The 26,998-nt window shown below is 38.7% G+C and overlaps 1 protein-coding gene across 6 annotated transcripts in view; it reads left to right on the top strand.

Moving 5' to 3' along the window:
* The window catches only part of enox2 (ecto-NOX disulfide-thiol exchanger 2), a 192,000-nt gene that overhangs the window by 89,779 nt on the left and 75,223 nt on the right, over positions 1-26,998 (top strand). For 4 of the 6 annotated variants that reach the window (XM_039813277.1, XM_039813276.1, XM_039813279.1 and 1 more), the window contains one exon: positions 10,743-10,889. The exons of the other annotated variants lie outside the window; for them this stretch is intronic. In XM_039813277.1, the coding sequence (XP_039669211.1) occupies positions 10,743-10,889 (147 nt within the window). The remainder of the gene's footprint in view (positions 1-10,742; positions 10,890-26,998) is intronic. 6 annotated transcript variants of the gene reach the window in all.

The following is a 26,998-nucleotide window of genomic DNA, read 5'->3' as shown; positions in this document are numbered from 1 at the left end:
GTTTCAAAATGTCATCACAACATCAGGGAATATATTAACCTTTACCTATCTCCCAACTGTAAGAACATTATTCTTTCTATGTACTTATCATGATATTAACCCTGATTGGTGCCCTATGGCATTTACTTAAAGATGCAAAATGCCGAATATTCTGGATATTCTCACTTCTGTATTGATTGGGATGCGATAACTTACTGTAATTGTAGAAAAACTGGGATGTTTGGTCTATATTTTGTGTGTTTTGAAACTGCCATTTATTTATGCCAGTTAAGTGTTTTTTGTCCTGGAATTTCTTGTCATTGACACTTCCCTGGCTCTACAGCCTTGTCTAATTCCCCTGGTGCTGTAAATGGCTGCCCACTGTTCCCTTGAGGGATGGGTTAAATGCAGAGAATGAATTTTGCTACATGTATGTGTATGTGACAATAAAGTACCTTTACCTATTTTGGGAAACCTGTGCAGTGCCCGTTCAAAACATACCTGTTTGGAGCTTGCCGATTGCTTGGCCTGTGGTATTGCTGCTTGTAGCTTTCTTCAAAACAATTGTAGCACAAACTTACTTACAGAATCTGGATCCAAAAGCACTTAATATGCAACCCTACTGAAAACTACTGATTTACGGTGTACTTGTACTAGGAAAAAATTGCACTACTAAATTTACCTGACAGAGAAATGTTCCTGGTTACGTTGCAGTTTCAGTGTAAAGTAGAATGGATGAACGGTTCTCGAGATATTCTAAAGACGCACACACATACGCACACACAGAGGGTCCGCGATTTCATAGTTAGATGTCAGGTAAAAATTTTTTTTGTAATTTTAACAAATGTAGTTAAGTATTTCTTTATGTATTTTATTTATTTATATTTACAGTAAAAAAAAACTGAGTTTAACCGGATGCCAGAGTAAAAACTTTCTACAGAAATGCTAATATCTAAGCTATTTAAATGTCATGTATATAAAGGCTTGACTCATGAAAACATAGTATGCAATGTTTGATAACATAAACCCAAAAAGCTTTGCATTGTGAAATGCGATTTAGAATTTGAGTATTAAATATACTGTAGTTAATTACATTTTTGTCAATGTTTAACTTTATCATGGAACTATTTGACAGAAGCTGAATGAACACACACAACCAGCAGGTGTATAGTGGACAAATTGTCTACGTTGTCTGTGATGTCCTCTTCCACTGTCGTGTTTACAACCGAGCTGACAGTTTACCCAGCTGAGATCCTTAGTCTCTCAGCTGTTGGCAGATCTTCATGAAAACAATCAAAGTTAACAACTGCATCTTTTACCACCTTCCTATGGCCTAGAGGTCACTATGGGTAACCGTGTCACTGTGGGCACGTTATTCACCATAATCAATAAGGGTTGCACGATATATCAGTAGCCAATATATTATTGTCTGATAAGAAACTTGGAAACTTGTTCAGAGTGGGAATTGTTTGCCTCTTTGTCTCCTCTCTGCTCTTTGTTCAGCTGCCTGTTTGCGGAACAGCAGAACAAAGGCCACAGGAAAGCGAATAAAATAGCCTTTAGGTTGCATTTTATTTAAGTTGACGACAACAATGCTCGTTCTCAATCACTGCAATACAAATCTGCCCATAAACGAGGCTGTACGAGCAATTTATCAAACACATGTTGAACAAGCAGAACATACAAGCTTACAGAAATGCAAAATTTTTTACCTGCAGTCAACTCGCTTTCCCTTCTTCATCCGCACGCGTTCAACTCTGAAACTAATCTTTTATTGTCAGACACTTAGTGGTTATAGATGCTGAAGCTTTTCCAGTCCAGGCTGCCATCTTAATGGTCTTTTTAATTGTGTCTGGTTTTAATGAAAGCAGAGGTTTTGTTTTACCTGGTTGAAGTCTGTCACTCCTGATAAGGAACATGAGCAGATGGCGTATAAACACCCAGAGAGTACTCCTGGTGACTAACTTCTTTGTGAAGTGAATTTTTCATTAAAGCCCAGAACGTGAAAACTTATTAGTTACACTACCTGATGTTATATTTGATTGCGATAAAAGCACACATACTGTAGTCTAAGATGGAACCGTGGCGCATGGTGTGTAAACCATTGCTGACCACAGTTTGCATGGGCAACGACCTATTGTCAGAAACGACGATCTCGGAAATTAATTTTCTTTGTTTAAATGAGCAAAGCCTGTGGGGTAGTGCAGCTGTCCAGAAAATGGCCCTGTGTGTCCACCACTTGTATGAGCTGCATGTGTTAACTGCTCTTTGTCTTTGCTATAAATACACAGGAAGTGAAAAGCTTGGCTAATGGCCTCATGAGAATACCGCAGCTGCTTGGCATTCTTTGCCATCCATTGCTAAGCCACATCAGTCAGACACCTTGTTTATACATCTGCTAAGGGCACTCATAACTGAAGTCAGCTACATTTTTAGGAGGCTCGGAGCTTGTGCTCATAGTCCATATTCTTTTGTTCTGATGGACACTCCAGGCTATGAATAGAGCAATATCTCATTTTATTGTGGTGACTGATCTTTAGCGAGACCTAATAGAGGTCTTGTGACTTTGTTTTATCCTTAACCTTTCAGGTGACTAAAGGCTAATTTGGGATCGTGTTTGTAGACTTGCCAGCTGCCAGCTGATTTGAAAGCCTATGGCTGCCACTTTACTGCGACCCATAGCAGCCAGCTTTGCAGTGATTGCAGTGCAGCATGATTTATTGATATGATATATACTAGAGCTGTCAATCTTCCTCTACAATAACATTCAAATTTAATTTGTTATTTTTTTGCTCATGCTCCAATGCAGCGTATTAATACTGCACTCCTCAGGCTTATGCATTGTCAATGCCACTATAAGCATGTGGTTGTTGTTACATGGTCTGTCCACTAGAGGGACTTCTAACATTAGCCTGACATTGAAGGGGACCTACGTCATGGCACATTGCACGCAACTTTGTTCACATTCATTTTCCACCACGAGCACACCGCGAAAAACCCAAATCAACAGAGAACTCTGTAATGAAACGTACAAATGTAGTGTAGAGGCTCGGTTGTGAAGGCTAACAGTGCTCGGTTAGCACAATGACATCATGTTAGAAAGCGCAGCCGAAACTATTTGTCATAAACTAAGTAACAATAGTGTTAGCCAGTGACACATGCGGGTAGGCCAAGGCGAGAAGAGGGAGATTAGCTAACGTTAGCCAACATATTTATAAAAAAAGGCACATTCGAAAAGTAATTTCAGCTTTATATTCGACTTTCGTAATTCGTATATATAATTTCTTGTATCAGAATGTGACTTGTGACCTGATTGTCTAATGTATTGGTGATGGACAATGTGACCTTTCTTAATTCCTTTTTTATTCCGGTTTGCACTTTCCACCCCAACCACATGGTCGGCATTCTGACTTGAAATATTAACAACATGGACTATAATTAGATGGACTGTAATTGAACTTAGTGCTTTTAACAATTTGTTGATCGATACATTTAAAAAAAAAAAAAAAAAACTCCCAAAGAAAGCTGCACAGTGTTATTATTCATTTTCTATTTCCTAGTCTGTCTGCCTACACTTACAGTACACTGTTGGTCAGTTCTCTGTGCTAATCAGTGATGTCTGTTGTTGGTCTGAAGTTTAGAGAGAAATGAGCTGTATTTCAAAGAAAAATAATCAAAGAATAAAAACCAAGAAGCCTTGGCTTAATGAGAAAAGGGCTCTGGGAATCTTTCCTCCCAGTTCTTTCTGCTGTCAGTCATGAATTAATGTTTTCTTTTTTATAGCATTAATTCAGTCAGGTACTGTAGATCCAACTGTGAGCTCATGACCTTGTAAAACTGCAGTTGTATTTGTGAAGGCATTTTCTTGTGTCTTCTTATGTTTTATCTTTTGATCATATAGAAACTTACAATCTCGAAAAACTTCCTTCGGCTGCTGATTGACACAAGACTCTGATCATTTCTCATTGACTTTTAAAATCGACTATCTTCGAGACAGGGGGACATGCATCGCTTGGAGAACATTCTTTAGCCCTTTACAATGCTACTTCTCTATGACTTTTTCTGTTTAGCATTAAAACATGAATCTTGTACACCCTCTTCAGATTTCGTCCAGATAGGTGAATGTGTTTAAAGATACAAATCACTGGAGCTGAAAGGCAGTTTTTTTGACAATTATGGTTTAGTAATGAAGTGGAATAGTCAGTGAAGCAAATTTACTTTTGAGGTTGGGGATATGTAAATGTTGTGTGCCACCATCTGGCCCTTTGCCGTATTCAGATGCATACATGGCCTCTATACAGTATGTTTCTCAGTGCTATCTTAGATTAATAGTCCACTGCTTAGGCCGTCCTCCCCACTTAAGCACTTACCTGTAATGTTGTGCTGATGCACATTTCCTAATGTTCTGCATTATTCATCGTGCACTGTTGGATTTATTAGCTGATAAGAGTTAGATTAAGGATTATAGGAGAATATACAAATGAGAAATATACAAGTGATCAAAAAAGATCACAGGTTTGATCCCCACAGCTGCCAGTCTACTATTAAAAAAGAAAGGATTTAGTCATTCTGTAATGGCTCTCATATTTCATGTTCTGTGTTGCAGCAAACTTGATTACCTCCATGCCCTGTAATTGGTGCGTCTTTTCCCAGACTGCTATTTACATCATTATTTGAGATGTGCAGATGTATTTATATACCGACGATTAACTTAATGCTGACAAAATAACGCAATAATACTTCAACGCGTAAATCAATTGTGGGGCTTACTTACAATTGCGATTGATATCCATAGTGAGATCTGCTGGTTATTTAGTTGATCAATCATTTGGTCTATAGAATGTTAGAAGTAAGTTTTTTTTTTTAAATGGTCAGAATTAAAAAAAATTCTGATGTCTTCATATTATTGATTTGGTCCTAAACCCAAAGGTCTGTGCTATCATAAAAGACAAGGCAAACAACAAATATTTACATTTAAAGGTCCCATTACATGGTGCTCTTTGGATGCTTTTATATAGACCTTAGTGGTCCCCTAATACTGTATCTGAAGTCGCTTTCCCATAATTCAGCCTTGGTACAGAATTACAGCCACTAGAGCCAGTCCCACAATGAGCTTTCCTTAGGATGTGCCATTTCTGTGTCTGTAGCTATTGAGAAGGAGATAGGGGGGGCAAGGTGGAGGGTGGGGGTGTATCCTTGACCAACTGCCACTTTGCTCGTTTGAAAGCTATGATGTCTCTCTCTCTCATGGGTGGGCCAAATTCTATGACCTCATAAGGAGAATATTCCAGATCGGCCCATCTGAGCTTTCATTTTCTCAAAGGCAGAGCAGGATACCCAGGGCTCGGTTTACACCTATCGCCATTTCTAGCCACTAGGGGACCATAGGCATAAAGTGAAATTTTCATGCCATGGGACCTTTTAAGAAGCTAAAACCAGTTTATTTTCTGGCATTTCGCTTTAAAAACGTACTTTATAACATGTTATCAAACCCATTACAATTGTTGCCTGTTAATCTTCAGCCTATCAGTTAAACAATGAATTGACTAATAATAATTTCAGCTGTCCAAGATTCACAAATAATAATTAAAGTTGTTAGAAAACTGTGAGTAGCCTATCTATTTTACATCTGGTAATTTGTATTGTGCCTTAATTATTATAATATTTAACACACATTACTACACATTCTCCATGGGTTAGATGAACAAGTTTGTTCCTCATTCAAGGCAGTTAAATGGTGTTTTAATGACCTACTGAGTTTCATTGCATATTATAATGGTCCTGTCTTTTCCTGGCCCGCTATACCATTAATGGGGCATGCTGATAATGCATCCTTGATGTGAGATTAGGTCACTTTCATTTGTGATATATTTCTTGTATCCCATTCTGAGGCCACAGAGCATAAAGTTTGTCTCTTAGTTCAGCGTTTTCATTTCCTTCATTTACTCTGCAGCCCCCAGCTGTCTCCACCCAGCCTCCTGGTATTTATTTTCCTCATCCCCTGGGGGGTGATACTCACTGACATCACTCCTCCCTCTGGCCAGATGTTGAAACTTAAACACGTCATCCATCAGCCTACAGACAAACGAGTAGCACAGTAGACAGGTGCGATGACCTAGCAAAGACGCTCTTAATATACAGGCACACACAGAAAGAGACTTCAGTCCTAAGCTGTGTCCACACCCTTCGTTTGCTGTAACTGTCCGATTACTGATTCTGAACATTGACAACCATTCGAAAGATCAAACTCAAAGATTAAATGAAGAAAAACGATTTACAGCCAAAAGCTGTTTTATTGAGGCTGAATCTGTGAAATGCTTTTCTTCACTTTTGCCTCAGAGCTTTTATACTGTAGTAACGCTATCACTCGAGATCAAGATAAGGTATCGAAATGCACATAGAATGTACTGGATGAAGTCCGTCATGTAGCTCTGCATCAGTTTTAAAACCCACATTTGAGTGATTCATCCTCTGCACCAGTCACCTTTTATACCACATTTAGAGGTCTGGTTCTCTTATAAATCCATTTAGGAGGCAGGGTTGTGACATTTTTGGACAAACCCACCACTATGAGCAAAAGTAACTTCTTGCCTTGATCTTGAACTGGAATGACACATGACTTGCTTAAGTGGAGTGGCATTTCCCTGTCAGCTGTTCAGTACAGTTTTACTCTTTCCATTAGAGATGCACCGATTACAATTTTCTAGACCGATTCCGATTTTTCATTTAGTTTGACCTGCCGATACCGATTTTAGCCGATTCTGATTTAATTTTTTCGAACCACTTTACAGCACGGGTTTCTATTTTTTCTTTAATAGAACATTTTACATTTTGCATAGAACATAGAAAAAAATTTGAACAGATAATGGATCACTATAAAATAGAACTATATAAATTACTCCTGGTGTGGGAAATTCACACACATCTAAAGTGCAACGTTATGGAAGAACCATTTCCTTCTTTTCACATCCAGTATCCAACTAAAAAAATATCCATGATATATTTAGCAAACTAAACTTCTGTATGTATGAAAACAGGGAAAAAAGGTAATGGCAATAAAATAATATATAAATAACAAATTAAAATTAAAATTAAATAAATATACCGTATTTTCCGGACTATAAGTCGCTCCGGAGTATATGTCGCATCAGTCAAAAAATGCGTCATGAAGAGGAAAAAAACATATATAAGTCGCACAGGACTATAAGTCGCTTTTATTTTGAATTTATTTATTTATTTATTTTTCATCTGTCAACTACACAATAGCACACAGAACAACAGGCTGAATACGGTAGGTGTCCGGTATGTTAACGTAACACATTAACAGTTATTGAACTATACAATAACGAGCATTCTAGTTGTCACAAGCCTAGAGCGCCCTCTCGCGGCTGTAGACGGTAATGTTTTCAGTATGAATTAACATGTAAAAACATGTTAAATTATATATATTTTGATATATAAGTCGCACCTGACTATAAGTCGCAAGACCAGCCAAAGTAGGAAAAAAAGTGCGACTTATAGTCCGGAAAATACGGTAGCCTTGCAGTATAAAGATATTTCACAAAACACACACACAGGCCTGTTTGAACGTCAACAGTAACGTTACCTGAAAACCTTTTTTTTAGCAAGTTTGCTTAATTTGTCATTGTGCATAAATATGAACACCACCGTTGCTGTCAACGGGCTTATCTGCTAACGTTAGCTACCGATGGTTACCTCGGAACAATCCAGCAAATAGACGGTACCTGAAACAGATGATTTAACGTCACCGCTCATTTTACACACAGTTTAGCAACAAAACTAAATGCTGAGGGAAGATTACTACGTTTTTAATGTTGGTTTTGAGCGGTATGCATCCCCACTAACCTGGAAAGCGTTTTAAACAGTAACGTTAATACAACGTGTCGGAGGAATACAACGTCTCCTGCAGCGGGGCGTCAGAGGCAGAGGGACCACAGCGTTCGCTAACGTTAGCTTCTTGTCTCATCTGGGGTCGGATAAACAGTAAATTCAGTATGCCCAACGCTATTTTCCGATAAACTGTAGCTGTTTATCGGTAGCTGTCTCCAGTTGTTGAGAGAGAGAGAGAGAGAGAGAGAGAGAGAGAGAGAGAGAGAGAGAGAGAGAGAGAGAGAGAGAGAGAGAGGCTGACCGTTCGCCTGAGATCAGTAGAGCAGACGACTCTGCAGGGCCGTGTATAATTACAACTTTATGACATTTCATAAACAGCTGATGGAGTAGCGTGTGCACGTGTGATGCTGATGTTGCGCAATGTTAATCATGCGGCGCCCGAGTGCATTTGACCGGCATAAAATCAGCATATCAGACTGACCGGCTGGTTGCCGGTCATGGCCGATCACGTGAAAATCAGCTAATTCCGGTCACCAGCCAGTCAATCGGTGCATCTCTACTTTCCATGGTTTCTCTTGGCCTGTATTCATTATTTTTTTTTTTTTTTAAGATTCTTTTTTGGACATTTTTAGGCCTTTATTGACAGGACAGCTGAAGACATGAAAGGGGAGAGAGAGGGGGAATGACATTCAACAAAGGGCCGCAGGTCGGAGTCGAACCCAGGCCCGCTGCGTCGAAGAGTAAACCTCTAATACGGGCACCCATTCATGGTAACTCTGAAAATTCTGAAAAGCTGTCTCTTTAAATGTAAACCGTTGCTGTTTATTAGTGACAGAGTTAACATTGGCAGGGTAATGGATTTGTTTCACTCCCAACACTATTGGCGTTCATCTTTAAAGAAGTGGGACAGATGGGTAGAGATCGACTTAAGGTCTGTGTGTGAGCTTAGATAGAAGGTCTATTTAGATCGACTCTGCAGCAAATACACAGTCTTCTCTGCCTAAATCAAACAAATCTCCCACACACAGGTTTATGTATTTCAAGGCCCTTTTTCTCAGCATGTGGTTTGTAATTATAAGCATGACCTTTGCCTCAGCATCCTTTGACCCCTTAATAGAATGTCTATCCAGTTTCCCTTTGCATGATAACTGAGGAAATATGGAAAACATTGTAGTTTACATACAGTAAAAGCAGAGTAAATTTCTGTCACGGATTAGACTGAAATATGCTGTCGTACTCTGCTTTTTCAAAGTTGGGTTTATTTTTCTTTGTTTTTTTTCTTTCTTTGTCTGAATTGTCTGTCTTTGTTAAGCTGCTGATCAATCTTTGCTTTTGACCGATTGAATTAAAGAAAAGAAAAGACACCGTTGACACACAAACCTATAATCTCATTTGGTCGGGTCTTACATGGAAACAAGAAAATGCACCAAAACACACCTAAAATTGCACTGTGTCGAAACACAATGTGAGAGTCTTCATTTTGTAAAGTAGATAAACAACGACCACAGTTAGAATCCTTAAGAATGATGTTGTTGTCGTTTAGAGCACTGAGTTTGATACTAACTTGATTAGGGTCCTGTGGACCTCTGATAAAGCCACATCAATGTGGGGCAGCTTCTGTTCTGTTGTGCAATAGAGGGAAAAACAAATCTGTGCACAAAGAAGTGTCATGAATTTTTCATGACTGTAGACCCAGTCTCCCCGGGACCCTGCTCTGAATTCTAAACAAATACACAACTCTTAAAGAGTGGGGAATAGCTAATACATTAAGCAGAAAACACGAGTCAAGTTGTTTATCATTATTTGGACTCGGGAGCAATCTTGACATTGTTTTTGTTTTCATTACTTATTGATGTAAGTGTTCTTATTGTCTTGTAGTCATGATATGAATTGATTCTGTTTATTGTAAGATATCAGTGAGCAAAATCAAAATGTTAAAGAAAACTTTGCTTCCAGAACAGCCTGGCCTCATTACACAGTACATCTGAGCTTGAATTTTTCTTTTTTAGAACTACCTTTACATGCATGTTCTAATTAGGATGAAATGCTGTTTTTGTGGACGTACTGATTTGGTATGGAACATTAGATTCTTCACTGCATTATTTAAGAAAAACAGTCTTAGTGTTATTTGCACCATATTTGTTAGACACATTTTTATTGTTAGTGTTTGTTTTTTTGGGACCTTTTTTTTAGGCCTTTAATTCCGCAGGACAGATGAAGACATAACAGGGGAGAGAGAAGGGGAATGACATGCAGCAAAGTGCCACAGGTTGGAGTCAAACTCGCGGCCGCTGCGTCGAGGAGTAAACCTCTATATATGTGTGCCTGCTCTACCAACTGAGTTAACCCGGCCACGTTTTGGGCCTTTTTTTTTTTAAAGTTGACTTTGATTGGAAGAGAAGGAAACGGTGCACGCCTTGGTTTGTCTGTGCACGCACGCAATATTGATTCAGGAGCAAGCCAACTAGCCCACCATTTGGCCTCTTCTTTGTCTGGGATCAGTACAGAAATATTCTAGTACAGAACATAAAATCCTCTTGCTGAGTAAAGTAAAATTTCTCTTTGATAAAGTGATTTGAAAATCTACAACTTCCTGGTATCTACTCTCTACAAATATTTTAAATTAAAAAAACCATTGCGACAAATTATTATTTTCTGTCTTTTTAACCTCCCGATTATTCGGTGAATCAAGTAGTTGCTGAGCTTTAAAACATTAGTAAATTGTGAAAAATGCCCAAGATGAGGTCTTCAAGCGATGTGTGTGAGAATGGAGCCCACAGGGTTTGGACATGAAAAGCAAAGAAGCGATGGAACCTCATGTTGCTTTCCCTTTTTTCATCTTTCCCAGTGTGGTCAGGATCCATCACTTCATTTACTATGATGTGGCTCTCTGTGTTGTCTGTGTCTTCCAGGACTCAACACTCTTCCCTTTGATCCAGCAACCAACAACGACCCTCTCCATTTCAGCAGTTCCAGTGGGCAACTGATGTCAGAGTGTCCTCCTCTGGAAAACACCACCGAGAATAGCAAGAAGAGGAAGAGAGCCTGCCTGCCTCCAGGTACTGACAACAACTCCCTCACATGTATTGCACCACAGCTGCAGGATTACTCTGTGGTCTCAAATCCTCACCGTTTTGCCCTCAGCCATGTCCAATTTTAAATGCTAGTGCCCATAACGCTCAACAGAGAATGCCTCTCTTCATTCAGAAAAGCTTTGATACAACAGCTAGAATTTTTACCTCGAAATTACTCTTCCCCTACCTGTACCAACATCAAATAGCTGTGATGGGAATTGTTGCATAATCCCATCATTTGGTGGCGGTATGAAAAAAGAAAAGTGGCTTAGCTCAGTCTTTGTTGTTTTTGATTAGCTTGCCATGTCCTGAGGCTCTGGTTGTTTGGCCTGCTTGGAGGTCAGGCAGCTGCAACTGCTCTGCTGAGATTGTGTGCCTGACTGTCTGTTAATGTACCAACACCACCTGCCAATCAAAACGGCAAACACGCCTCCAGCTTACACACACACACACACACACACACACACACACACACACACACACACACACACACACACACACACACACACACACACACACACACACACACACACACACACACACACACACTGTGTTGCAGTGTGCTATAATTAAACAGTAATTTGAGTTAGTGGCTAGTAATGTGACAAATTAAAGAAGAACTTTCTAATTAAAGAAGTACTGACAAATTAATTGCTTTGTAAGTAATAGAGAGAAGAGGGCCCTTAAGAAGGAGAGGTATTGTTCCATGTTCTCTTCTTTCTTGGCGATGCTAATTGGACTGGATTAATACTTCACATTAACACGGCCCTAATCAGCAATTCATCTTTTTTTCACATCTTCACGTCACAAGTTCACGTCTTGATAAAGTTTAATATTTTAATTCACTTACCAGGTAAAACTATAATTTGATAGTGTATCATGAAGGATTATCAAACAAATAACCAATGTCTGTCCAAATGACGGATTTATTTAAAGGGGTGATAGAATGCAAAACCGATTTTACCCTGTCATAGTTGAATAACGACAGTTCGGTGGGTAAATAGGACATACATAGAAGCTCAAAGTCCCACTGACACCCCTTTACTATGAAAATCTCATATTTTGAAACTGCCGCTGAAAACGGGCGAATCCCAACAAAGCTGAGTTGCTTACGTAAGCGTCTCAAAATCCGGAACCTTAAGAGAACAGTCACGCCCCAACATTTACATAGGCTACACAACTGACCTGAGATCAGGTAGTCTTCTGAATCTAGGTAGGTCACGCAGATCTCTGCTATTCCATTACAAAATTCACTTCTGAAACTTTTTTATGCGAGAAATCAACCATATAAAGCTCAAATATGGACTTTACGATAAAGGAGGGCTAATTGCAAATTTTCTCCGACTGTGTGTCGGAGTTTAGTGCCGGTGTTGGTGCTGCCTGGGTTGCTACATCGCCGCCCTGACCGCAGTGTCAGCGAACTTGTTACACCCGCAATCTTTTACCGCAGCCCGCAGGTTCCAGTAAATCTTATAATGGGTATGTGTGTTGAGTTATTTAAACAAACAATCGGGGAAATAAACGCCTCTTGTCCGCGAGTCTCGATCATTGTTAGAGCCGCGGTGAGATGGAGTCCATCAATGAGAGCTAGCTAGCCTCCTCCTAACTCTGACATTCACAAAAATACATTCAATTGATATCCGAAATCGGACAAGTGTTAGCTAAGCTTTGTAAGACCTTGAGGAACCTGTAATATTCATGCCGTGACGAAATTCAAACTGTAAATATACTTTAGTTATACGAGAGGTAGCAAGCTGCGATATTTCCCCATTGTAATGAATGGGACATATAGCAAGCAGCTGCTCGATCCTACAAAGAGGCCTTGCGTTCACAAAAATGCCTTAAAATCAAATCGGACACAACGGTTAGCTTTATAAGACATTGGGGAATGATGTAATATAAGTGGCGGACGGAAATTCAAACTGTAAATATAATTTAGTTATGGCGACAGTGTAGCTAGCTAGCTGCGGTATTTCCCCATTGTAATGAATGGGACATATAGCAAGCAGCTGCTGGTCCTACAAAGACGCCTCACGTTCATAAAAATGCCTTAAAATCAAATCGGACACAACGGTTAGCTTTATAAGACATTGGGGAATGATGTTGTATAAGTGGCGTGACGAAATTCAAACTGTAAATATAATTTAGTTATGGCAACAGTGTAGCTAGCTAGCTGCGGTATTTCCCCATTGTAATGAATGGGACATATTGCAAGCAGCTGCTGGTCCTACAAAGACGCCTCACGTTCATAAAAATGCCTTAAAATCAAAGTGGCGTGACGAAATTCAAACCGTAAATATATTATAGTTATGCCGGCAGCTGGCCGCAGGCCCGTAGTGCAGTATCCACAAAGGGTGACTTGCGCTGGGTATGGAGCCCACCGGCTGCTGCTTTCTCGTCGAACTGTGTGGAGCTCCTAAAGTCCGACCGCGTCTTACTAAATTTGCAATTAGCCATCAAATTTTGTAAAACGGACCATATTTCAGCTTTATATAGTTGATTTCTCGCTTAAAGTCTCAGAAGTGAATTTGGTAATGAAACATTGCAGTGTCTGGAATATGAGATTCTGTTGCTTCTCTAATGTATGTGTATTGGGGATTCGCTCAACCAATCAGCGCGCGTCTCTAATATGTGCGTATGGCAAGTCGCTCAACCAATCAGCGCGCAGCTCATCTAAATATTCATGACCATACCATATTTGGAAGAAAAGCTCTTGTTACAAATAGGGCCAAAACACAGGGATGCATAAGGGCCAATAAAATATCAACCAGGCCATTTTCAGCCCAACCAATGTTACATACCCCATTAGGAGACCATAAGGAACAGTGTGAAATACCCTATATAATCATTCTATCACCCGTTTAAATGCTGTAAGTTTTAAATGCTGTTGGTCAGTACGTTAACATGCGCACCGGTTACTCAGAGAAATAAAATAAGTCAGAAAACCTGTTTACGTCCGATTTATTAAACTGATAACCAGAGCTGTAGAACTACTTCACTACTCTACTTAAGTACTAAAAGGGTGTATCTGTACTCTACTGGAGTATTTTTTTTTTCTCCTACTTCCACTTTTACTTGAGTACATATTTTCAATGAGTTTAATACTTTTTTTATGTGCTGCATCGTTACTCGTTACTGTTGTAAATTCCTCACGCTACGGAGACTGTGTAGGTTACAGTGTGTGTAGTTACGTACGATAATTACGCAATTTACGTAATAAATCCCAGAGATCGCGTCATGTTTCTTTTCATTGCGGTTGCCCGTTCAGAAGTCAGAGTCGATGTAAGTTTGTACTCTTTCTATTTAGCTATTGTTGCAGCAGATGAAGCTATTCCTGAGTTGTTTCAGTCTGCAGTGAGTACTGAATGTTAACCGTTTGACCCTGTGATGTGAAGCTGCTAGTTTATCTGTATGTTGCTAGCTTGCTAACTTTCCTGTTCATCACACATGTTACTAGCTAGTGTGTGATACGTTTTTTGGGGCTTTAAACGTTACTGTGCTGGAGAGGATGTTCATTTTACTTGCACAGTGTGATAATTGTACATTTTATTTCAGTATTTGTTAATATTTGTTATTTTTAATATAATATTTAATATTTGTTAATTCCTTTTGGCTACAGCCTTGGCTAAACATTCAACATAATAGAAACAATATGATATTCAAACTTTTGACTGCTTTCTTTAATAACTAAATAACACAATACTTGTACTTTTACTTTTAGTACTTGAGTAGTACATTTTAAAGTACAAAAAATGTTGAATACTTTAGTACTTCCACTAAAGTGTTGTGCTTAAAGAGCACTTCAACTTCTACTCAAGTCGCTTTTTTGATAGAGCACTTGTACTCTTACTCAAGTATGGGTCTCTAGTACTTTATACACCTCTGCTGATAACTGTGATACTGTGTATACATGCAGGAGGTCAGTAATCAGATTTCTCCCATCCCCCCAACCTTAATTTGGAAGCATTGCTTTCTCTCTTTAGTTGTTGTAATAGTGGTACAAGTCACTGCTTCCTGTTTGTTGAAGGGCTGAGAGCACAGTGAGAGAGCAGGCACTGTAGGGAGAGGTTTTCATTGCGTCTGAACTTTACAAATTGTTAAATGCCCAGCAGTGGAAACCAATGTTTTTAGAGTTCTAGCGGCTACTCTGTGTTAGTTTCAGTTTGGTGGAAGGATGCACAGTTATGTGTAATGATATATCTTCTTATCCTATCACTCAGCTGTCCCAGCACTACTTTTCCTGTCGGAGGTCTTTGTCATACACATGTAAAAAGCCGATTTAAAAACCTGGAAGCGCATATAAATGACAAAGAAATATGTTTTCTTCACAAGCTGGAGAAATCATGTTTCTTTACTCCCCTAACCATTTATAGAAAACAGGTTTCGAGTTAAAATGTTTAAAAACAACGACAACAAAAAAAAGGGTTGCTGCAGAAAGCGGATTGTAACTTGGTTACTTACATAAGTGCATGTGAACGCAGAGGTCTTGAAGAGCTGGAGCTGTGGATTCACGGCCAATCTCCAGTCTTGGTCAGGTCCTCCAGCTCTCTGATGGAGCACCGACTCATTAGCAGCCATGTTGATTGAGGCTTATTAAGGGACCCTGACTCCGATTCTCCACTGGGCTCGTCGTCTGTGCTGCGTTCCGGTTTTTGGTAAGTTGACTGGATGATCTTGCGGATTTACGTCCTGCCTGGCTGTCCGCAAATAGACCTGGCGCTTATCTTTAGCGGAGCGGAGAGCTGCTTCACGCACGCTTCTGTGGCGCGGCCGGTGGAATATCAAGCATTGAGTTGAGTGGCAGCGATTTGCTCGGGGGGATCGCAGCGCCTCCTGAACGCAGCGCAAACGCGCACAGTGGAAAATAGGGGTAATGGATAGATTTTTGTTATTACAATTGCCATTACACTTGATAATCCATCATACATGTGTGCAAGCATCCATAGCAGCACATACACTTTTCTTAAACATTACACAGCTGCATTATATTTCAATAATTGGTTTAAAAGTTAAAAAGGCAACAAGCACATTACCTGTTAATGTGGCCCATGAGGAATCCAAGTCATTTCAGACTTAATGCCACCCTGCTAATAGATTATTTACTTTACCGAGACCAAACAACATGCAGCCTGATACCTACAGTAATTAAGACCTCCTGTAAACAGTCACAGGAATTGTTTGAAGTTAAATTGATATTGTGTTCACTCTGCCACACGTCTTTGCTCTTTATCGTTTGAGTTTTCTGCGTTTATGTGGACCCACTGAATGTGTGTGTGTGTTTAACAAGCCAATAATAAGGCACACTGCAAGGATTTTCCTTACTCTGTCATTTTTTTTAATCAGTTTTACAACACAGCCAGAGATGGCCATTTCCCCTCAAGTCCTGCTGTGTTTAAGCTGCAGGTGGTAAAGCGAATGAGATTTTGAAATGCTGCTCATTTCTTTTTTTTGTGGAACAGGATTCCCCCTCTTACAATGAATATAAATGTCAGTTTAGTAGCACCAGCACTAGCTGGATTTCATTATCTAGCACCTGTTATGTTAATGTAATAATAATAATAGAAAATAATCTTTAGTTGTGAAGCTGTTCAAAACAAAGTTAAGTGTTATTTGCAAGGCGAAATAGAAACATGGCAGAATTAAAAGGTTTTATAAAGGGAACACTAAAATTGGGGAAAACAGGATGTTTCTGGTAAGCAAACAAGTTATGTTAAAATAGTGTTATTCAACAAACAACGTTGTGTGTAGCCTTTGGTGTAAAACATTTGTTGATTGCATTTCCTTCCTCATAAAACATTTGCAAATCATTTTTTTCAAGTATTTTAAATCATTGTTTACATGTTTTCTTGCCAGCAGTCTTCTTCTCCCCTGCCTTTGTTGGCACAGTGCTGCTTAACTTGGCATTTTACTGCCACCCCTTGGTCAGTAGAATAGTGTGAAACCATTGGCAGGACTGTGCATTTCATCATCTGTATGTTTTGTTCATCTTGTGCAATAGGCGATGGACTCCTTTCCTATTGACATAGTTTATGCCTTTTTTGTCCGGTGTGTCACGTTCCAAGTCTGTTGCGGTGGTCAATTGTTTATTTTTGTTTTTATTTTTTTACGTCTGTTAGTTATTCATTCTCTCTTTTAAACTCAGTGCTGAATAATTTGGACCAAGGTTCGAGCACCCCTTGCACGGATCTGGACGCTGAGAAAAAGAGTCACTGAAGTTACCGACAGGCGACGTGCGTCATAGCATCGGGCCGGAAAACAGGCGACGATTAGCGCGTCCATCCGGGTGTTATGTTTCCATCACTGCCGATCAGAGCTTGAGCAGATAAATACCCATGACTAATACAGAGTCATTTGTCCCTGTAATGAATGCCGATTGTAACCTTTCCTTCTAAAGACAAAAGGCAGATGTTATTGAGTTTTTTTTATCCAGATGGAAAGGGGCTATAGAAAAACAGTTCCACGGTGCTACTAGAGACAACTCTCTACAGAGAACCTTTTAAGGCTGGCATTGGTTTTGCGGACCTGAGAGTGCTGAGTTCCACAGCTGTGGTTCCCAAAGGTCCTGTAACCTTTGGTAATGAGGTGTGTTTTCACTGACTGCACACAGTGCCTGCAGCATTCCTTAACTAACATCCTACACCCTTTGCAGTCTACTTTGGGTCAATAAGAGCATACAGCTCAAAACAGCCTTACTTAAAGGACCATAACAACATTTTGGAAATTTGGTCACATTACCTAAAACCTATGTGACATGAGGGCATGCATCTCATGAGAGAATTAATTATTGGAAGACCGCACCGATCAACAAGCTTTCAACAAACATCTTCTACAGTTTACCATATAGACTGCTTCAACTGGAAACTATCTGTGTCTGTGCAGCAGCAAATACGGATAAATGTATTTATATGAAATCGCTTTTCCTAGTAGAATGTTTGGCCTTTGGCTGAATGGGTTTCAAGTACTCTTGTAACAAGGTTGTGTGACTGAAAAAAAAATAATATTGAGTAGTGGTCAGAACTGAAGCATATTTTCAAACCTGAGGCCATGTATTTGTCGAAATCACTTCCAATGTCAGGATTAAAGAAAGGCTTGTTCAAAGCCCTAGTTTTAGCAAATAAAATAATTGTACTCTCACCAATCCAATCTCTTGTGCATTAACCTTTAGTGGGAGCTAAGAGAGAGGTGTTACATGAAATGCTATTGATCCGTAAGCAGTAAGGTTAAGGTCATTGAGCAAGGGAAAATAAGGATACGTGTTGACCAACTGGAACATTATGTCATTGACCAACTGAAACATCATGTCATGACATGTAGCAGCAAAGGTTTATCTGGATACATATTATTACATCCGAGCATTGTATGTATCCTTGAGGCCTGACAAACATGTTGAGTACACTTTGTTAGATTTCCTACATGATGCTTTACATCAGGCACCAAATGTCACTTTTCTAAAGCTGTTGTTATTGCGAGGTGAAAAGCTAGTTTTTGTTATGTATAATTGTTTATATTCTTATATATTTGTATTCATGTTTGCTGAGTGAGAATACAAGCAACACTTTCTCACATTCTGGGGAGAAATCTGTGTGGTCTGAACAATGGCCTGTGTCTTTCCACTTTACCCTTCAAAAGTAATTAATTAATAGGAAACCACAAGCTCTAGTATTTTTTGCATGAAAGGGGGGGGGGAAGAAAAAGTTTCAGTCAGAAATATTTCCACTCTTCCTGTAAATTTGAATTACACATGCTTTCTTTAATGACTAAAAGCCTTGTGTTGTTTCTATATGCCTGTTAGTCACTGCACTTTTACAGGTGTGAGCTATGATCAGGGTTTGTATTTGAGATTCTGAAACCTTTTTGTCAGTACAAGATCTCCTATGGGAGTGTGTGGTCCACAAGCCTGTATTCTTTACTCAGGCCTCCTGATGATGAATGGTTTTCAGTCTGACTGGCATTTCCTGTGTGGATCACCAAAACCCCAGAAAAAAACTGCACTTCAGCAAACTGAGTGTGGTTTCTCGTTTGAGATGGTTTTGCATAATAGTTTCCAAAGTTACACACACTGTTTCTTTTTATATATTTTGTTCTGCACCAGATGAGGGGCATGCACCCTCGCTGTCTGATATGTTCAGTGAAATCCTGCAAGAATTGCAATGCCTTGATTTTAGTAAAGTTAGTACACAGTCATAGCCATAAATGCAATGGTACTAATAATTGGCATAATTTCTTTCGGTTTTCGGTCTTGGTTTCCTCTTTTTCGGTTTTCGGTTTTGGCCAAGAATTTTCATTTCGGTGCATCCCTAATTAACATATATAACAGCTGTTACGTCAGTTCTACTTTACTTGTGCTCATTTAAAATACAATCACTTAATACTTGTCTTTATTGTTATTACTGTAAAGTCTTAATTTAGCTGTAGCCTGCTTTTCCCATCAAGTTTGACTTAACGTTATTTTAGATCTAGCCGTCAGCTAGCGGTTAGCCGAATTAGCTGTTAGCTAAACTAACGTTAGCTTCCCGGTGGAGGCTAGCGTGGAACAGATCGGGCAGTGTCGTATCCTCGGTAAAACAGTATTATCATCTGCGCATGCGTGAACATCTTGCGCATGCGCAGCATGGATCGTGCAGGCAGCACCGACACCGAGTCAAAGAGCTTATGTTAACATTTGTTAGCTTGTTCTTGTTTTCTAACTGCATCGCGAGGTATAGTAATGTTAGCGTAGCTGGGAGCTTCATGAAGATAGCTAAAGGTAATGTTAGCTGCCCTACAGCTGTCAAGAGTTAGCTTCTACTTCATATATTACATTTTAATAGCTGTATTCTCAGTAACGTGACAATCTGCAAGAAACAGGTTGCTTATAAATCACTAAAATAGTAGTGACAACACCGTTTGGCTTAGTTATTAATGCCGTCATTGTTACTTACCTAGCTAGCTAGTTTATGGCAAAATGTTTCGGCTGTGCTTTCTAACATGATGTCATTGTGCTAACCGAGCACCGTTAGCCCTTACAACAGAGCCGCTTCACTACAATTATTGATAATGTTTCATTACTCTGTTGATTTGTGTTTGTCGCTGTGTGCGTGGTGGAAAATGAATGTAAACAAAGTTGCGTGCAGGTCCCCTCAAGGCAAGTCTAATGTTGGATGCCCCTCTAGTGGACGGAACGTGTAACAATAACCACATGTTTGTAATGCCATCGACAATGCATAAGCCTGAGTAGTGCAGTACATATTATTTATTGCAATTCAGCATTAAATATTCGAATATTATTTGAATATTAAAAAACATATCAAATGGAATTTGTATGGTATTATAAAGGAAGATTGACAGCTCTAGTGTGTGTGTGTGTGTGTGTGTGTGTGTGTGTGTGTGTGTGTGTGTGTGTGTGTGTGTGTGTGTGTGTGTGTGTGTGTGTGTGTGTGTGTGTGTGTGTGTGTGCGTGCGTGTACACAGAGTTATTGCTGTTGGGAGATCTACAGCTGGATGTCAGTCTTTGTGATGCTGAGGCCACACAGTGACACACAAGATTTAGGCTGATGGATAGGAGACACAGGATGACAGACTGAAGTTAAAAATGAACTCATTAGCTCACAAACATAATGTCTGCAGGCATTTAGGGCAGTATAAAGGGTACAGTTGTTCAGTCTGGAAGGAGAACCTGCCTGTGTCGGCATTCCTGTACTCTATTATGTTTTAACTCCAGGGGAGAATAGTGATTGGAATGCATGCCAAGCTCTTTATTTATCTGGGATTCCTCTGCTTCAGTCAGAACATAACTGTCCACTTGTCTCCAGTGCTCCTCAGGGAGAGATAAGGACTACATATCGCCTGCATGTCTGTATGAACAATATGTGCTTGTATAGGCATAGCAAGCATAGCATGAGTATTTAGAAAAGTGCTATATACATTAGGGCTAGTGTCTTATAATTATTGTCATTATCAACTAATCTTCCTATTTTTTCCTAATTAATCAATTCATCATTTGGTCTATAAAGTGTCAGAAAATGATGAAAAAACATCTTAATTTCGTGGTTTTGTCAAACCTAATGTCCAAAACCCCAAAGATATTCATTTCGACATCATTATATGCCAAAAAAAAACAGCGAATGATTTGATCAATTATCAGAAAGGCTGCAGAGTATTCAATTGTTTCAGCTCTAATAAACAAGAGATCAGATGTGTTATTGGTAGTGTTATAATACGGCAGTATCTTAATCATACCAGGTTGTCTGTGATCCAGGTCAAAGTGGAGAGCTGAAGTCTCATCCTCTAGCCACTCTAGCGATCCATCACCAAACAGCAAAATGAAATTGGGGTTCATCCTTTATCCCTTTTCTCATTTCTCACCTCCATCATTTTTAATTGTGCTCTCTTGCTCCCTGTCACTCTTCTGCACGCCACAGTGGTCAGGGATTTAGTGCCCCTTCACCCCATCTCGCAAAGCCTACAAACATGAGATCTAAATAATTCACAGTGCCAGAAGGCGCTCTGCTCTGTCTGTAGACTCACGTAAAAGCTAATGGCTCAAGCTCCGAAAAGATTCTAATATAAAAACAGAAACCTTTTAGCCCTTTGAAGATTTTCTCTTTATCCTTCAGCATTAGATACATAGAACAAAGGCCAAATAGGTTGTCTTCTAGCAGTGCTTTTTAATAATATTCTCAGATCTATTTTGTTAAAATAAATAAAATAAAAATGTTCATCATAAACAAATAATATCCTCAGATCCATTTTTGGTTATTACCTCTGCAACTTTGCTAAATTGATTTCAAATTAGGACAAGGTGTTGTATCAACAGCCCCTAAACAAAGATTATCTTCTTTCATTCTTTTTTTCTTTAAATCTGATAAAGTATTTAATAAGAATACTGTGTGTATAGTAGTTGACTTTGCCAATGTACTCTTTCATGACAAACAAGTAAGGGTCTTCATCTTCAATCTTACAAATCTAGTGAAGCATAAATAAAAGTTTCTTGCAACTTGTTCCAGTTCCTATAAAAAGTATTCACTATACAGAGACCTGCTTGGCATTGAAGGGTCTTTTTGTGTTGGTCAGTGTCAGAAAATCAAATTTTCAGTGTTGTAGATTTAGTCGATTGAAAGAAAATCGATTGTCATTCTCAAATGTGAGAATATGCTGCTCTTCTTATTGTTCATTATATTAAATTAAATATTTTGGGGGTTTGAACTATTGGTCGGACCAAACAAGACATTTATTAAGTCACCTTGGCCACAAGGCAATATCAGAATTTTTTTTTTGGACCAAATTATTAATCGACTAATTCTGAAAATAATCAACAAATTTACTAATAATGGAAAGATACGGATATTACCTGTATCTTTAATCCAAGTATTGCCTCTAAAACTTCCTTTTTGTGGATTTTGTCTTTAATTTTGATTTTGAATATTCATATTTCCAAATTGCTTTTTGCTTTGTGGAATTTAAGGGACCTAAATACTGAGAAAAAAAAACAGCGGTTCGAATTGCGTCCTCACGGGTCTCGCAGACCATTTGGTAAAGTACTATGTGTTTTCACAGACACATGCACTAACATTCACGCGCGGCTGAACCGGCTATCAAAACAGAAAACAGAGAAGCTTGGATTACAACACACGCATGTGGGATTGTGACTTTATTCTCTGCTCAGGACCCCATTACTCCACTATATCTTTACATATCAAATAATTGTTTGCTGCTATGTTAATGTTCTGGATATCGAGTACAGCCTCTTTTAAGGCATTTGAAAACAAATGCAGAGAAAGTCAATTGAAAGTCAAAAATGCTCTAATGGCTTATCTCTGTCTTTAAAAGAAGGCTGCACTCTACGCAGCACTTCCCCTGCATCTCAACCCTCCAAACCCCCTCCTTATTTTAGTTGAAATAAAATCTGTAATTTCCTCTTGTTGAGCTTGTCCTCTAACAGAGGATGGTCCAAGATGTAAGGGCTCTGAGGGTTCAATTACAAACTTTAAAGCTAAAGAGAAATTTTATCTGCAGTATTTTTCATTAAAAGCCACCAGCAACTGTCAGATTCCTGCACGTCTGAGAAGCCCTCAAAACACCAAGGACTAACTGCTCTCCTGTATAGGTCGGATTACCGGATGAATTATTTACATTGTCTAGGTGGGAGAGCCGTTTCTCCAATACATTAAGCTGAATTTGGTTTCGTTGTATATTTTTTTTAACTCATTTAATTTGTATTTGAAGAATGTTTGGCCTACATTACAAAACTTCCTTCTTTTTTTTACATACATACAAAAATTCGGATACTTAATGTTGCTTTTTCTGTCTATTTTTTCTTTCCTTTTTTTCTTGGCATGGTCTGTGCTTCCTCACATCAGTTACCTCAGAGAGAAGCTGTAGGAATCTCCCTGTTTTTACCCAGCGCTATGCTCACAGCAGCATGTTCACTACAGAGACCCTGCTGTTCTCCTTTTCTTCTATCAACACCTCTGCCTCCTCTGTCCATCCATCCCTCCCCTCCTCTGTCCTTCTGTCTACTATCTAAGCCTCCAGCCGGGTTAACTGATCCACACCAGCTGCCTCTCACTGCCTGACATTAGTGCTCTAAACCGTAAAATGTGCTGAACATTTTCTTTACCTCTTTTCTTCTTTATCATCCTGCCACCTTTTACCAAAGCGGTTTACATACAGCATGTAATTACACAAGCAAGCAACATTTGATCTGTACACAACATTTCTTGTCAAGGGAACTGCAGTGTATACACAAACGTTAGTGTGTATAAGAGCGTTTGTACCGAGGAAGGACGTGAAAGATGCATTACTTGCTTGGGATATTGGCATGATGGCCAATAACCTTTTCTTTTAAGCAGTCATTTTATTCTTCTTCCAGTGGTAGTTGTGTGTTAATGCTACAGTATAGCCAGGCTGAGGACTCACCCTCCTCTGTCTTTCAGATGCTCACTGAAGAATCCCTCCCTCAGTCTCCCGTCTGTCAGATATTGAAAATGAATCTGTTTTATGACTTTGTAGCAGGCAAATGTGGTTTTGAGGTTTCAAAACTACTGCTTTAAAAAGTAATGTACAGGTGAAAAAGATTTTTTTTTAAACTTCAATGACGTTGACCGACTCTTGACAGCAATGTAGTTTACTTTTTTTTTTTTTTAGATACTTTATTTTCAACTTTTTATAACGGTTACAATGTATTTTACTTTTATCTTGTTAATGACAAATTGTATTAGTTATAAACTTTGAATATAGTGTATATTAGAGCTTCAACTATTGATTATTGTCATTATCGATTCATCTGAGGATTATTGTCGCATGAAAAATGCCCATTGCATGTTTCCACAGCCCTAGTAGTTTTAATGTCATCTTTTGTGAGACAAACTGTTCAAAATCCACAGATATTCCATTTTAGTATCATAGAAGACGACAAAAAAAGCTGCAAACACACATTTGAGAAGATGGAACAAGTGAAATTTTTGCATTTTTGCTTTAAAAAAATTATGATTCCCATTATAGTAGTCGACTAATTAATGAATCGCTTCAGTTCTCATATACATGTATAATGTATATGCACCACACTGTAAACCCAGATTTAGTTGTAATTAAACTTTTTAGTGGTCACTACTTATTCTTTCATGTTTTGTTAAAAACCATAGTCATTTCTAAATCACATTAGTTGTTTGTAATAATCATCTTAAGTATGCAGTGCACAGGTCATATTAAGTAGAGATAACTAAGGATGTTAAGTTTCTGATGGGGTCTGGGCAGTGGAAGAGTGTTTGGTCACACAGATCCATGCAGAGCTAGTTGGAAATTACAATCTATGCATTGTCATCCTTTCTGTTTTATTGAACTAATGGATTGAATACATTGTTCTTAAAACTATACTGTAGTAGAGCCTTGTATTTATTATATTTCAACAAACGTAACATATGTTTACTAATGATTTTTAGTAATGACTACTTATATAAACTTGATTTGTCTACTGAATCAAACTACCAGTCTGTGCTAATAAAACTTGACCTGTTAACTTTCACCTCGTCTAAAAACTTAACGGTTTACGGGTTTCCATGCAAATTTCTAGGAAAGTCAACTAATTTTATTTTTCTCATTGTTTCTCATATTCAATTTCTTTTGAGTCTTTACTTCAGTGATCCTGACCGGACTTTATTAATAGACATACCTTTTTTAACTTTTTTTTTTTTCTAAAGGGCACCAATGTCACTGTTCTCTGGCAAGCAAACTGCCAAGACAAACTCAAACTTTCATCATATAGGTTTTTTTTTTTTTTTTTGCAGTTTGAGACTCCATGACATGTAAGAAGGACAAATGTACTTTGCGCTGCCAAAGTCGAATTATATCCTCAACAAGCCCCTTCTCCAACAATGACTAACGCTGCTCTGGATCCAGCTTCTGCTTTCACCTTTCTTTTATTCCGCGTCTTCCTCCTTCCCTCCTAGTTGTTGGAAATCATTCTCATGTGTGGGTGGAGGAGCAAGATGACAGTATTACAACTTCCTAAGATAGTCTTTACCTACAGTAGTTACACTTTGAACACTGTAGACACAGGTTGTGCACATGGGACTCGTGATGTACACTTTTGAAACAGGACTTAAATTCTCTTTTGGAAATGGATGACCTAATTATCACAGCCTACAGTGATGCATTTGTACATAAAGTAGAATAATGAAGAAGTCAATAGTGACATGGTAGCTATGGGAAATCTAGACTGGCATCAGTAAAAATAATTACAAGGACACAACCCCAGTGGAGCATGCCGATGAAATATATTGAATGATTTCTTATTTATCACAGTAGTATTTTTAATATACATGCTAATTAAATTGATCAAATAAGAAAGGCATATGGTTGCTGATCTGACAGTTTCACAGACTGACTGGTGGGAACATGTTTTTGCTTTTTGATGTGTCGGTTCTTATTTATTGTGGAGGCCTCAGGGTATTCTAGCATGATGATGTTTGTATCAACACAGCGGTGGCTTTGTTAGCAGCCTTCTGACGTCCACCTGCCTGCCTTGACTTCCCCCTCAGGTATTGTATTGTATAAAGAGGACTAATGGGTTTAATCTAGAGTCAGCACACCACATGATTAGGGTTGTTAAATTCCAAAGTTTGTTGAAATGGCATTGACCGGAATACCGTTTGAGCCATTTGTCAAAGCCACTGGGAAGGAATCTCATGTTTGTTGTGACTACATTCCCTCCCTTTCACTTTTGCCTATTCAGCCAGTCATATTGCAGTGGTTCTTGTTTTGCTTTGAGGCAACGGTCTTCTCCCCTCTCTCTTGCAAAATTTGGGGTGCAGCTGGTATTCCTGCGTTATCCTGACCTGTGTTGCTTATGTTGATGACGAGTTGGAGGTTTGAGTCACTATCTAATAGAGCTAAAACAATTGTTGGTAGTTCAAAACAAGCAATAAAAAACTAATGAATACAAAAAATACAAAAGAAGCAAATTACACTATAAGAAATTGTAACTGCATTCTTCATTATATTTCTGATATTTTATAAACCAAACACTTAATGTAGAAAATAATAGGCAGATTAGCTATAACGAAAATAATTTAGTTGCAGCCTTACTTTTGAGTTTTTAAAACAAAAATAATTGTATGTAACTTCTATTTAACCAGCTAAGTCCTATTGAGGTTGGAAGCCTCCTTTTGCAAAGGAGACCTGGCCTAGACCCTGGTATAAAAAGTTGCAGACACACAACTAGGCAATGGATAAAACTATACTAAAAACAGATGAGACTAGTATAATAAGCTAACAGAAATGATTAACAAAGGACAGAAACACTTATCATTCATTTTGTAGAGTAGATTTTTGTAAACAAATACTTTTTTTCCCATTTCTTTCGACATGTGATATAGACAGCAGAAATATGTCTTGTGATCTGAAATAATGATTTTAACGTTAAGTCTGTGAAATCACTTCTCAGAGATATAATGGCAGTTTTCCCAGAGTGGCTTTAGAAATAAAAATATGAGTCAGTCAACATATGGACAGAGATGCAAGCACACATGTTGAGCCCTGAAGGCACATTCTGGCTGAATACAGAGAAAGTCATGGTTTGGCCTTTCTCTCACTCAAAGCCATAATATTGGGGGTTA

The sequence above is a fragment of the Perca fluviatilis genome, chromosome 10 (assembly GCF_010015445.1).
Source record: "Perca fluviatilis chromosome 10, GENO_Pfluv_1.0, whole genome shotgun sequence".
NCBI lineage: Eukaryota > Metazoa > Chordata > Actinopteri > Perciformes > Percidae > Perca > Perca fluviatilis.
Note: the sequence above shows the minus strand (reverse complement) of the source record. Positions and strands in the feature narration are given on the sequence as shown.